Source organism: Anticarsia gemmatalis, chromosome Z (genome assembly GCF_050436995.1).
Source record: "Anticarsia gemmatalis isolate Benzon Research Colony breed Stoneville strain chromosome Z, ilAntGemm2 primary, whole genome shotgun sequence".
NCBI classification, from domain to species: Eukaryota; Metazoa; Arthropoda; class Insecta; order Lepidoptera; family Erebidae; genus Anticarsia; species Anticarsia gemmatalis.
Genome location: NC_134776.1, coordinates 5694869 through 5710014, shown reverse-complemented (window position 1 = coordinate 5710014; position 15146 = coordinate 5694869). Strand labels below are relative to the sequence as shown.

The 15146-nt window shown below is 34.3% G+C and overlaps 1 protein-coding gene across 12 annotated transcripts in view; it reads right to left on the bottom strand.

The window, feature by feature from the left end:
• Positions 1 to 15146, bottom strand: part of LOC142986186 (coiled-coil domain-containing protein AGAP005037) — a 387196-nt gene that overhangs the window by 136261 nt on the left and 235789 nt on the right. For 11 of the 12 annotated variants that reach the window (XM_076134511.1, XM_076134516.1, XM_076134514.1 and 8 more), the window contains 2 exons: positions 3746 to 3888; positions 1472 to 1576 (listed from right to left, as the gene is read on the bottom strand). In XM_076134511.1, the coding sequence (XP_075990626.1) occupies positions 1472 to 1576; positions 3746 to 3888 (248 nt within the window). The remainder of the gene's footprint in view (positions 1 to 1471; positions 1577 to 3745; positions 3889 to 15146) is intronic. The other variant, XM_076134517.1, reaches the window with a different exon arrangement.

Below are 15146 nucleotides of genomic sequence, written 5' to 3'. Positions count from 1 at the left end.
ACGATCGAACAGTAGGCTTATGAAATTTAAAATTTGCTTGCAAAAGGAATTGAAATGTCAGATTTTTTGATGTAGCTTTATTTAGTTTGGCTATTTATGAGGGCTAATACTGTCTAAGGTTCTACAAAGGTGGACGCGGCCGGATGTCGACGAGACGCCGTGGGGTAGAGACGCGTGTGTTACTAGTTGTATTAATATAATATTTTTATAACATTCGCAAACGTATTACAGGAAAGCAATCAATCTGTGACACGTGTTTATTTTAGTCGTCAATACTAAATATAATACATGCCGACTGAAAAGGGTATTTTTAATTGAGTTTTTAAATCTCGTTGATTGCTTTTGCAAATACTGTTCATACTGTTATTTTGGATATTGAAAAACGAAAATGTGGCTTAACCGAATTCGACCTTTTTTTATAAAATAAGCTTCGGTTTAGATACCAAACCAACTTTACAGGCTATTACAAGTTGGCTTTTTATTTATTTATGCTGAGAACGAAACTCATTGTTTTGTTTCTCAATACTATTTGTCTCGAATAGAATTCCAAATGAAATAAAAACTAGAAATAACGAGTATTTTTAATATTTTGTATGCTATAACTGTATTCTATATCATAGAAACTGAGCTAACAAATTATATTCTAACAATAAATCGTTAATAATAACACCAAAACTTTTAGGGTTGTTATAAATTATTATACCCGGTTAAACATTAAACAATAATTAATTCTAACAAGTGAAAAAACACTCGCGTGCTAGTAATTGTTTAGCTTGTATTACATGTACTTATGTTTTATTTGTTTAAGTTGTAAAAAGCATGTTAGTTTGAAAGCCTAATCACAAAATTTGTTATCCAAGTAGCATTTAAGGGTTAATAATTGTGCTATTATTTCCTGGAATGTAATAATGTAATGTAGTTAAAGTACCATTCAGATGCAACCAACCTCAAAAATACAAACATGCGATTGAATTCAACAACTTGTATGAAATGTCAGCAACCAATATATAACCTGAGATGGAGAAACAAATATATACAAAGCGTTCAAACCAATCCCATTAAAAATATACAGCAATAGTGAATAAGTCTGTGATCATCAACCGTTCAATGTTAGTAAAAGCCGATGTTAGTTTGATTAGGCCACAATTCTAGCGGTCTGAGTTCCGAGTTGTGACAATGGTAGCTTAGGCTTATTTTACTCCAATGCTGACATCGGTCGCGTAAGTCACGCGCATCGTTGGTTGCATATTAAATAGAAAGATCTCCCGCGGTCGTCAGTGTTGCTGTTTAGTGTTCCACCTCGAATAAATACCGATGTATGTGACCGACGTCAGCGTAGGAGAAAATAATGCCTTAGAATCCTTCACACCCAAAATTGGTTAGACCGAGTCTCGGTGAACTGTGTAACGCAGAACTCGACCACAGAACTCAGTGTCAAAGCTTTAGTTCGGCGTAAATCACAATGTTGTACCTTTCTGGTTTTCGGGTCTAAGATCCGGACAGATTTTTGATCGCGGTGCTTGGTGATGGTCGCATACTCAGGCGCATTTGGCGGCATCAGCGCAGGACCGTAATACTAGCAAAGAAAAAAATAATGTAAAAATTGGAAGCAAAAAGTAGAAGGAAACATCACGCATCGTAGAAATGCTCACTCATAATTAAAGGCTATTAAAAGAAAATAAACCACTATTTCCCTAAAACTACGACAAAAATTATTTAATGAACAGGTTAACCTATTTTTAATTACTGATGTCGTTTATCGATGAAGTATCTCGATTTTGTCATCGTACTTCCAAACCAGTTACAAGAACTTCACAATAAAAATCGGACTTAAATAATTTTCGGAATTCATTATTTCACATTTTCTTTTGACTATCGCTCAATCAAGGTCATGGGTAAAGCAAAAGAGATGCATAATGAACTGAAAGCAAAACTAAATTGGCGTTAATAATTTATTCTACAGTTTGTCCGTCTGTCCACTCAGTGCTTTTACAAAGGCTTTGTGTTTAAATACCCTTTACAATGTGACAATAACAATTTCATATAAAAGTATGTACTTAATGAAGCTCGATAGCGACACGACAAAAATAATTGCTCTACTTTGAAAGAATTTCATATTGATACATTAATTGCGTCGATAATTGGCCCGAATTTATATTTGTATAAAATGGGACTGAATTCGGAGATTAAAATAACTAATGTTCTTACGTATGAAAATATTACCCAAAAAATTACAAAGCTACAAAATATCCGCGTTAAATGTAATTTTACTACACCTGAAATATAACCAAAAACTAACGAACTATCTCGTTTAAAATCGCTAAACTTTGCAAAATATGAGCGTATATGCGAGTGTGAGTCCGATATAAACTTTTAAAAATCACAGATTCATATTTCATTCCAATGACAAAATGCACGAATAGCAATATCAATGTTATAATTATTTACATGCTGGCAATTGTTATAAATGCTGTAAAACATAATTTCTTTCAAACAAGCTACCCGACACGAGCGTAAACGAACCATAAATCAACAATATTTCAAATAAACGCCTATTCATAAATCGAAAGTTCGTATTAATTAGACGTAGTCAGTGAAACGTAATAACATATCCTACCTAGCGTTAGAACAATTTATAGTTAGGTACAGAGATAGGAGTAGAACCCACACAATGACACGGGAATAGACGTCACTGTCTCGTATAAGATCTTTTGCATAAAAATATTTAAAAGCCTTACAAAACGCTCTTAAAGTGAATTTGCACATTAATTATTATTAAACATATAAAATTACTTCGAACTGTTTACGATCTAAAAAATTCTATTAGGACACTCAAATTATTTAGTCAATTATATATTTAGATGTCCCAAGAATCGTGCGATAATATTGGTTTAGCTATTAATAAAAAAACTCAATCAGAGTTTTCTTGTTCTATTCATATCGATAAGAAAAAGAAAATATTATTTAAGATCAGTAGCAAAAATATTTTCTTTGAATTCAGTAATCGCCTCATGATTACGATTATGAACTATTTCTAGTAATCTGGTATGAAGGACGAAATCAAAACATATTTTAAGAGGACAAAGAAAAATAATTATATGTAGAATGAGTTGCTTAACCACGTAGCAACAACAACAGTCGTCAACTCGCCAATGTTATTCTGGATAATCAGGGAGACTTTCGACTCAATATTAGGAACTAGCTCGTTTTACGCTCTGCTTAAAAAGACTTTATGAAAATCCTATAAAAAACAAAAAAGATCATTTCAAAAAAGCCAAATCCTATTTCGACGATGTAAGCCTGCCGAACAACACGGAGTTCATGGTGTTAGATAAAAAGCTAACTATATCCCTTCGTACAAATATATCAATCGTGGTACAGGCGGAAAAATATAAATGTTGGTCGAGCAGCATTTTCCGCGTTGGGCGAAGAGCTTCCGAATTTTGGCTTCGAAGAGCTTTTGAATTTGCGCCGTTTGTTTTAAAAATACATAGTTAATGAATGAAATCCCCCTACTTATTCATTAACTGTGTCATAATAAAAACCTAATAGCAAATCTGCTTTTTTTAGTCAATATACAATACAGATATGATAGGTGGTCTTCAGAACGCTGCACACTCCACCTCAATAATTGTGCGTACCTGAAAGGAGGAACCCTAAACCAGTTGGCTTATAACAGTAGAAAATCTCCAAAGACCATGAAAAGTCTTCAAATTGCGACTCTGTGTAAAAAGTATATAGTTACCTCCATCTCAATACTGCCAGGTCCACCGTGGTGAGCGTGGACGTACAGCTGGTTACCAGCCAGGGTGTGACGACGAGGGTCGTCACGGCGCGAAGAGCGGCCGCGCGATGGACCGCGGCTCGCCTCTCCGTCAGAGAGACCACCTGTACGACAAAAAAACACTCTTTCAAAATGTATACATTATTAGTTAAACAGTTTATACACATGATAAGTTTTAAAATATCAGCGGTGCAAGAAAATCGTCACTAAAGTTTATAAAGTTTAAGAAAAGAATCGTGGTCCTACGAGTTCACCTACATTTTTTTTTACTTCCCAACTATCCCTCAAAGTGTCTTTCACTACCTCGATATGTTTGCAAGAGACGTCGTGGCGTCAAACAATTAATGTCCTATATTTTTCAGAATATTTCAGTGTCTGTGAAACGATGCTGCTCTGTACAACAAGTCGTCACGTTAGTTAATTAAATTGAAAAGTCCGTTGCATCCCTTTGCTCAATTAGGGGAAACGCCGACCGAAAATCAATAGAGTGATGGACTCTTTCCCCTTTATGATACCACCAAACAAAACACGGGTACAGACAAAGCCTGGAACGTTTTGCTGGAATCCTACGGTATTTTTCTCTTATGGTGAAAATTTCATATACGCTATGACAAATATTATAGACAAAATGAAGAACCTACATACTTCTGACGGCACTGCATAGCACGTCACGTCTAAAAAAATATTAGTTTGGTAAAAAAAAATGTGTATGGGTGCACAAAGTGCAGTCTTAATTCAACGAATAAGCTTGGAACAGCTTATTATAAAATAATGAACAACATAGTTCTTGTTTATAAAATCAAAAACTCATTTTATGTTGGCACAAATACACTTTGCAAATGGGTTCAAAATCGAGTAGAAGTTTAACAATTTTAAGTCGGGTTATTTTTGAAGAGAATAAAATAATTTGGTAAGGACTTTTATAACGACGTCAATTAAAAAGCTTCTCACTAATGGTTTCAATCGGATTACGGGCAACAATATCAGGGAATATGCAGTCAACATGTTTTACATACGTATATACCTTTTTGATGCAACGCATTAGCTAAATTAGTAATAATTGATTTTAAAGTGCTATGATTTCAATTGGAGCTTACTATTGTATTAAGATCATAATCAACAAAGAGTTTGGAAATTAAGAAGATATTTTTTCTAAAGCAGTAATGATGTTGAAAACGTGTTTTCTCCAAACAACAGTCAATTCAATAGCAGATAATATAAATTTTTCCTGTTTCTATTCCTGTATAAATTTAACACAATATATTTGATAAAAGCACATGCCTATATTTTGTTATCAACAGTATTATCAATAAGTAGTGTATACAATGTGAGACTTGTGTCTAATGAGTATATTTTAATAAACGTTCTGACAAAGGAAATTGCCTCGCCCGTAATAAAGTGGTTAAGTTGGTCACCGCCACCCCTGCCCTACCAGACTTCAAATTCAAAACGGAACTCATATTTGATGGATTCACAAATAATTGCTTCGGGTCAACATAGTTGAATTCTCTTGTATGTACGTCTGAAAAGTTACCGCAGTTCTTAATAAAGCGTTGGCAATAAAAGAGACTGTACATGTTCTATTTTTCTAAGATTATTCGTTCTTATCATTCTTTCTGGTATTTACAATGCGCGTTCCTCAGCCGATATTTAATATAAATTCTTATAACACATACTATGGTGTAGACCTGATCTTTATGACGTTAATCGTTTATTTAAAACGCTACTGAGCTAAGAATTCAGTGCATAATATTTGATTAAACGTTGCTTCTTTTGCCGTTACAAGGCTGTTGTTGCATTATTAGACCCATGGAAAAGCGGATGGAATTCGATAGACAGACTGAAGTAAATAAGTCTGGATTTTCAGACTGGAGAATATTTCCAAGGGGTGCAAGCAGACTTTAATAGCTCGCGAGAGCTTGCTTACGAGAGCGATGACTAACTATCAATAATTAATAATATTATTTAGTAGTGCATTTCATAAGGCGATCTAATTACGTAAAATCTACTTTATTTGTATTAATGGCGATACTGAGGGCACAACGACTTTAACAACAGGAGTGGAATAGATCAATAGGTTTTATGGAACTATGTGTATTTTGAGTCGTTTGGATGAAAATGTGATAGAGAAGCGTGGAAGTTTAATACTTACAAAGCGCGTCAAAGAAAGGCACGTGGAGCGTTTGTATGCTTGTAAAGCTTCGTAGATTAAATATGATATTGTTTGCATAAAAATGTACTTAGTAGAACACAGTACATTTGATTTTGTACTCTCTGCAGATGAGGAAATATTATTCAATGTTTTTCTTTACTTACACGGGCGCTAACATTACGTGGCTTTAATAATGTGACGACCGAAAAATTAGAGCCGTTTTCATAACGTACAGAAACAGCTATCCAAAACTTTTTAGACTTTCTTTTACATGTAAATATCAAAATAGGATGCCAATTCATATTGTTCTGAACACATTAATATTTTCGAATATTTAAACAAAAATTACATGCTCAACATTTTCAGATAAATAATAAGTAGGAAGTGTAAATAGTTGTTGCGATTCCTTTATACATGACATAATAATTTCATAAGTCTTTATGAGGTCAATCTTTTGATGTTTTTGAATGATTACCGATAACAATATGATATTGACAACCATAAATTTTAAATCCGATGTATTTCTAATGAAATTAATATCATTTATTGTATCTGCCATAATCGTTTTCAGCAAAGTATATGATACGAGTATATTGTATTAAATTGGAACTGTTAGGTACAGCCTTCTTTCTCCTCTAGAATTTCCTCGTTTCACAATGCTATGGCCGTAAGAGGTCAACGTTTGACAAATAGTTACGCGGATGCAGATTTGTCATCCAATGAATTCGCACGGAATTCGTTAAAAAACTTTTTTAGCTTTTGACAGTTGCCAAACATTCCTTTAAAAAAATTCTGTCCATATATTTTTTTTTGCACTCTGATAAATAAATATTGGTCGGATAAAGCTAATATTTCTTGCCGTATTTTTGATTTTGTTGTTATTTTGGGTGCTTTTTTTTATGAAAAAAAACTTCCGATTTTTATTATTTTTGTGTTCGTATTATATGTGTCTCTAAGTAACTCTTGTAAAAAAGACTCTCTCTCTCTTTAAAACTCTCTTCCCGTCTTAAAAAAACTTCGATTTAAACTATCGCACAAAGGTACTTTTAAGATAACTTCGTAAAATGATGTCAACTTATCTAACCGTTTTTTATCGAACAGGAATCGCATACTGCTAATAAAATGTTGTATTCTATGAATCAAAAGAGCTACGAACCCTCGAATACATTTCAATTTGAATTTAACCACACATAACTAAGGCCATCAAATCTGACAATATTGTTCCCGGAATTCTCCTTGTCCACAGTAATTTATACTCAATATTAGAAATGTCAATTCATATTTATTTAAAATGTATTGTACAGTTTGGGAAGTCAAAATTAAATATTGTAAAGTTATAAAGACGATTTTTTAAAAACACTTATTATTTATCAAACTTTTGATTTAGAAAATTACTACTGATCTTTTTTTTGCTTTGGTCATCGTTTTTTCAACTACAATATAGCTAGTATAAAATGACATACTTTATATAGACTCCCGATGTATTTAATTAAAGAACAGAAACACTAAATTAGTAAGATTTTTAACTTCGAAACCCAAAATGTGTCTTTATAATAAGGTAACAAAGACATTTCGAAATAAAGAAATAAAATCTATATCTATCTATAACCGAATCCCTGGTTTACTCAACTGTTAAAAAACTTAGTCTCGATATTATTGCAACGCGATTTATTTACTTGACAAACGTAGCGCTAGCATTCTAATTATTTTAAAGCACTAATACTACAAAAGTCAATAATTAATAAAACCATCTCTCATGAACTACTTATTTTCGGAATAACAAATAAATTAGTTATATTATAAATGCTGCTGTTTGCTATTGTTTAATTTTGGATATGCGTTGCATAAAATTCGCTTCATTTAAAAGAAAACTCCTTTTAAAGTACAGCCATTCTTTACATTTTTGAACGCTAGTTCAACAGGCTGTAAGAATCGCTAGTGCAAACACAGCAAAATTAATACAATAGCAACAGCATAGGAGTAAGCAAAGCAACCTCTTTTACATTGATAGTGTTATCCACTTTAAAAAAATAACTTTTCACCTAGCATCCCTCACGAAAATCCTTAATTAACGATGTAACGTTTAAGTACATTCATTGTGCAATCACATTAAATTCGTGTTTAATGATAATGCCTATATATTATCTTGAATAGAAAAATAGGTCAGCTATGAATTCGTACAACAATTAAATCACATGCACGAAACTCACTTATATCCTCTTCAGTTGGCTCAGACTTTTTGTTAGTCTTGCAACAACAGCCTACGTGCGTGTCGTTATGTTCACCCTCTTCTTTGCGGGTGCCACAGCACCATTTGCAAGTTAGCAAAGCACAGCATTTGACGAACGTGTTATATGAAATATTATATATTAACCAAGAACCACCTGACATTATTAATAATTATTTTTCTTATCGTGACTTCACAAAATATTTAATTTAATTAATTTACTTTTGTTTGAATTTGTATTTTAGATTTAATTAATTTACTTTTGTTTGAATTTTTATTTTAGATTTTTTAACAAAGTTTACGCGTGTGATTGATGCTGGCGGCGTCAGCGGTGTGTTATCAAGTCGGGAGTATCGGACTATTCGAGATCGTCTGCCGACAACCATTAGTAAACAGCCGCGCTACACCGACCTGACATCTGAATTCTGAAATAAAGTGGGGAGCGATACACATACACACTTACAGTTACTTACTTTGATAACGAATTTTTTTCTTCAGCAACTGAATACAAATACTTAATGTTACTATTATGAAAAAGTCATTATAAGCAAATAGACTGTTGTTTATTTGTACCATTTAAAATCAGATTTATATGGAAAAAAATACCAACGTTACTTTCGATTTTTTTCGGACTGAATGATGTTTTTATTTATTTTAAGATATTGATATTTAAAAAAAATATAAATAAATCTAAAATTAAAGGGGGTGGTTGGGTGGACAATGTGGACGGAGTGATAAGGTTCGCACAAGTGCGCATGCGTGTGCTTTGTTTGTGTTTACGTGCGTTTACATCGGTGCCCGGAGGAAGGCCACACGCATACATCTACACCGACTTGACAATCACACTCACTTATGTTGAACTATTTAATAAGCTATTTCAAATAATGTATCATCTATAATGTTTTCCTTCATATGATAAGATTTTTCCTTACGGCGTTTTAACATCGAAACTGTTGAAATATTGCTTAAAATTCTAAAGCCAACTTCTAGGCCAGTGCTCGATTCTGTTCATTAAAAATACTAAATGTTCGAGGGCAGCAGTAAAGATTTTTACAACGAAATATAATATTAGTTAAGGTTTTAATTGTCTTCGCGCTTCGGTAGTATAGAATTAATTGCCGTTATATTATACCAAAAGTGTTTATTCGAAATATGAAAGAAAGAATCGAACTAAAAAATAATAAATAGTAAATTAATGAAAGGATCGAACGTTCCCCTGAATGTTCGGAATTTCCCATGAAACGAAGGCGTCTTAAAACGTCAATAATTTGTGTTCTGATACCATTCGTATGGTGGTTACGCAATAATTATATTGATAAGACTAACATTGCTCATGATGAACGACTCACCTTTTGTCTATCATACAACTGTGCCTACACCTTCGCATATAACAGGCGTGATATTATGTATGGCTGTAAAATCAAGAAACATTTATAAACAATAAAATAAAACTTTTATGGCGTTAAAGTGTCCCAGATATAGCCGGATAGCCGGCGCCAAAACGGGTCAAAGTCAACTGTTGCTTTTAAACATAAGCTGTTGAACTTTCGTATCATAATATAAGTTCTACTACAGGCTATTGCTCTAAATTCTTTCAATTACAGTTTTCAGTGCTTTATTTATAAATGTCTTACATCTTTACTCTTTGAGACTTATTACTAGAAAAAATTCTCTAACAACCATATTATCTGGAGGATCTGCTTCTTGAAAATTCCTTCAAAAATGCTTTGCCATTACAAAAATGCATCTAAAGTACTTATATATTACGGTAATGTTTTTCTTCGATGCTTTTTTTAATTTGAATCTGTAATTGTATCTCTAAATTTTAGAATTTAAAGATATGATGGCATAGTTTTAGGTACCCAATTCAACATCAAGTCGTAGCGCCCTATCCCGTTCCTACATCAGTTAAACGAGTGAAACGAAAAACGTGGGGCCACTAAAATGCTGCTATCCAATTGTTAGGTACATCTAGGAAATTTGACTAAGATAAGTGCATAGAAAATTAATGTAGAACTTAAAATATGTTTAAATGCTTACAAAATACGAGTATATAACTGTCATTTTCAAATCAGTATCTTTATCTCGATTACCTCTTTTGCCACATTTTTTTAAATAGGTCTTAGGTTATGGTTAATGTTTCAGGTGAATACAAAAGAACAATAAAATCATTGATATCCAATTATTGAACTTCTTTTTTCGGTTGAAGGAGAGAGGAGGGGAGGACATGAAAAAAAGAGGTTCAATTATATTTTCATTCTTATTAGGCGTATCGTTGGCGTATCAAAGTAATGCGAGCCAATAACCGTTAATTAAGTAAATTTGTTATTTCTGTGTATTTTCGGAATTCACAGAAATATCTATTTTGTGTTTGATTGGCGTAGATAATCCGCGGACGCTTAGAAGACAACATTAATCTTGCGTATCAAGGCAATAAACAAAAAGCTAAAATACAGTATGATTACTGATTATCGAAACTATGAATATTTAAGAATGAGAAAACTGCTGAAAGTGGAATTGTTTTCGTAAATTATATTATCTAATATATCAGCTAAATTAGCTTAGCCTTTATTCCAAACTTTGTTGGAGTCGGCTTCCAGTCTTACCGGATGCAGCTGGATACCAGTGTTTTACATGGAGCGACTGCCTATCTGACCTCCACAACCCAGTTACCTGGGATATAACACGATACCCTTCGGTAAGACTGGTTGTCAGACTTTCAAGCTTCTGACTACTGTTTACGACTGTCAAAGATCTTCGAAAATGACAGCCGGGACTTACAATTGAACGTGCTTTCCGAAACACGGAGGAACTCGATATGTGTAAGATGGTCACCCATCCACAGAACAACCTCGGGAAGCGTGGCTTAACCTAAGAAATCGATCCGCGCGGCTGTCGTTAACTAAGCCACGAGCTCTTCCTCCTCCAGATTTCGTAAATTATATATGATAAAATATATGAATGAAAAACAATTTGATAAAATACAAAATTAAATGTTTATTGTAGAAAACATAATGCCGAACGGATAGTTCATAGGAAAAGGCTGTCACAGTTAGTCAAAGGATTAACAGCTGCTGAAAGCGTTAAGTAAAATTTAATTTTGAAAATCCGGTACATTAGAGTGCGTACGGCGTGCGCGCTAATGCATCGGACTCGTACGTAGTTCGTAGTACAGTAATCCGAGAGTTCAATGACCTGTGATATAATGCTTTTTCATTTCCAATAATGTACTTTTTAGGTACCTAATATACACTTACCGGCACGAAAACTTGGCCACATACACATACGAATTTGGCGATATTTTTTACATTATCATATTTTTATTACTAAATCAATGGTAGATTGATTGATTAAGTGTTTGTTAGGATATTTAAAGTGGTAATTAAAAGGTTAACTCACCAATATGTTTTTTACTTTCACGAAAAAAAGTTTCATCACTTTCCACACAAACAAAAACACTGGACTGGAAACTAAGCGAAGTGTCTTTAAAGTTTTTACATTTTAATAAAGTGTAACTGCACGTTTGGCGCAGTGGTTTAAGTGGTCACCTCGCCGCAATAACCGTAGCGCCGCGTGTGGCGGGTTCGAATCCCACCCGGGACAAATATTTGTGTGATGAGCACGAGTATTTGTTCTGAGCCTGGATGTTAATTTAATCTATATAAGTATGTATTTAGAAGTATATAAGTATGTTTATCAGTTGTCTGGTTACCATAGTACAAGCTCTGCTTAGTTTGGAATCACATGACCGTGTGTGAGTTGTCCAAAAAATATTTATTTAAAATATTTATTTAATAAAGTGTATTTCCTCCTCGCGCCCTTATAACCGCTTGCATTCGATCAGGCATGCTTTGAATGACGTTTCTGACGTCAACTTGCGGTATACTGTTCCAAGCGGATACTGCTGCATTTCGAAGTTCGTTTAAAGTTAGGGGAGGGTTGGATACCGACTTAATCTTTCTTTTAAGCATATCCCAGATATGCTCTATTGGATTTAGGTCTGGGCTTCGCGCTGGCTATATCAGTTTTTGAATACCGACCTCTTCCAGGTATTCTTCAACGCAATTTGCGACGTGGGGGCGTGCATTAATCTGAATTGCTCGTGTCCAATGAATCCAGAATAAGGCACAACCTGTTTCTGAAGAATCTCCTCGATGTATCGCACAGCTGTAAGGCGATTATCGACAACAACCAGCTCTGTGCGTGCATCGGAACTAATGCCTCCCCAAACCATTATTGATCCTCCATAAAATTCACTGTTTGTGTGGTGGTGATTGGTAGAAATCGCTTTCCTCTTCTTCTCCACACTCGTTCCCGACCGTCAGGAGCACGTAAAGGTATCCTACACTCATCTGTGAACAATACGTTTGCCCATTGCTCATGCGTCCAGTTAGCGTGTTCTCGCGAGAAGCGAAGTCGAGCTACTCGGTGTTGTCTGAGGAGTTGTGGACATCGCGCTGGCCTACGAGCTTTTAAATTAACTTCCTCCATTCGTCTTCTCACCGTATGCTCACTCACATTCACACCTCTTGAAATTTGAAGTCGCTGGCGTATCTCAACTGCGGTGAGGTAGCGGTTTCTTAGAATTTCTAAGATAATAAAGCGATCGTCTCGAGCCGATGTGCACCTTTGGCCTCCACGACTTGGTCTGCGGGTGTACCCGCCAGTCTCTCGGTATCGTTTCAGGGCATACTGCATTGATGACCGAGGTACATTAAGTGCAGCAGTAACTTCACGCTGTGACATCCCTTGGTCAATCAGTGCTACAGCTTGTGCAACTAACTGCTTTATTGGTTAAAAGCACGCCTACTTACGAAATAACAAACAGGAAATCACAAAAGTAAAAAAATGTAACAGAAAACCTTTAACACCACACAAAATCAAACTTGCAACTTAGTCGCTCAAATGACCCGAACCAGCTATAGCTCAGAACTAACGTCATAGTGCACTCAATCGTTATGATTAACCTCTTGAGCTGAAGTAAACATTTTTTGACCTACCTGCACTACAAACCGTCAACTGAAACACTTAAAATTTTTGCTATCGCGAGATAAGTGTTTGGCCAAGATTCCGTGCCGCTATAAGAATTTGTAATTTTTGCCTTATATTTCGTAGCTCGTCGAAAGTTACAGAACCTATATTGACTCACATTTTCAGCGCGTCTTACGGTAAGATGAGGTTTAGTATAAGACATAAAATTACAATATATTATATATTTTGTCAAAACTGCTTTCTTAAATGTTTCATCCGGGATGCGAAACAATACATGCAAGTTATGATTGAATTAAGGGAGTAAAGTTGGCAATAATAATATTTTAAAGACGTCTAATTCAAGATATGGGGCATTTTAGAGCTCTGTTTGAGTTTTATACAAAAATTCTAAAAAAAAAATACTTACATTATATTTGGTAACTCAAACGCATTTACTCAAGTGCGAGGATTGTGCGACTGTTTCGGATGCGGAAAATGTGTAAATCTACGTATATTGTTTATCTGATGGATCGATCCATTAACGCAAACAAAAATAACCTGCTTGAGAATCAAAAAAAATTGAGCGATGAAGTAATACCCCATCTGACTGACTGTTAAAATCGGAAAACATGCATGCACCTGCCTTTATCGGGTGCGACTGCTGATCATTGAGTCTTGGCCAAAATTGCCAAAATAGCCTGAATTCACTTTGTGCCGTTTCGTGAGTCATTGTGTGCTTTATAGAGCTGCAAAACCTCTGATCATATTTGAAAATCTTGTTTTGTACGTAAAGGCCTGGGCCGTCACCGAGTAATAATTAGTTCAACGAAACTTCACAATTAAGTCGTCTATGTCCGCTTATCGAAATGTATTTATTTTACCCTTTCTCTACTTTATAAATTACAAACCAGAATGTACTTACTCATTTAACGCAGCGATTATTTGTTATTACATACTTTGACAAAACGCAGTCGACCTTTTAGGATCAAATTTGCATACTGGCCGATTATCCCATGTTTTCGTACAACGAGAGCATTACAAAGCAACGATGGTCACTGTTGCAGCTGTCGTGCAAATTTTAAAAGACTTTCTCTTTGTAATTTTGATATTATCTACTGTACAGTTTAGTAGTTACCCTTTCTGATTGGACCATTTTGAAAGCTTAATAATAGTATTAATTTATTTAAATAGACCCGAAAATAAACGTGGAGTTTTAAAACTTTCGAAATGCTTTTATTTCGTTAATGTGTTAGTGGCTTGTATGTTTTTGTAAGGTTCTGTTATAAAAATAAGTATCGATGTGAACATAGCTACAATGAGAAAACTACTTAAAAAAGTTAGCAGTAGAAATAGCTGTGTTCAGTTTTATACAAAATAAAAAGTATTGTTCTCTTATGAAAAAATGTCAAAGCTGTCCCTCTCAAAACTAGATAAGACAATATTAAAATTTTTAGCTTACAAAGAAGTGCAATTGAACGACTTCACGACTTCTGGAAAATATCAATTGTTCAGTAGTACTTTGCTTTAATTTTTAAAAGTCTCGTTACTTTTATAAAGCAAAGTAGTAGTTTAAAAAAATGCTTTATTTCTATTTGCATCGTCTGCAGCATATGGATTTCTATCCAGTTATCGGCTTAAAATATTATTTTAAAAATACCTCAGCTCTATTCACTGTCCACAAATTCCTTCAAAAAGGATTTATTTCTCTTACACCACAAAGATTACGCCGTGTAAGCTGTCACGAGAGTAAAGACTCAAAGGTCCAGTGAGAGGTGAGCTATTCAGAACATAAGTACCTAGAATATAATAAATACGGTATAGAAGAATTTATATTTTCCAGATCTATAAGGCTTTAAGCGGTTGTAAGAGCTTATAAGAGAAATGTAGAAATGTTGGGGATCTCAAAGAAGTCGGAAGATTTAAGAATCAATTATTGTTTCAGCGGTTAACTGGTATCTGTGTCTTTATCAATGCACATGAGGTTCTCGATTCAACTATTATTATATCTAACG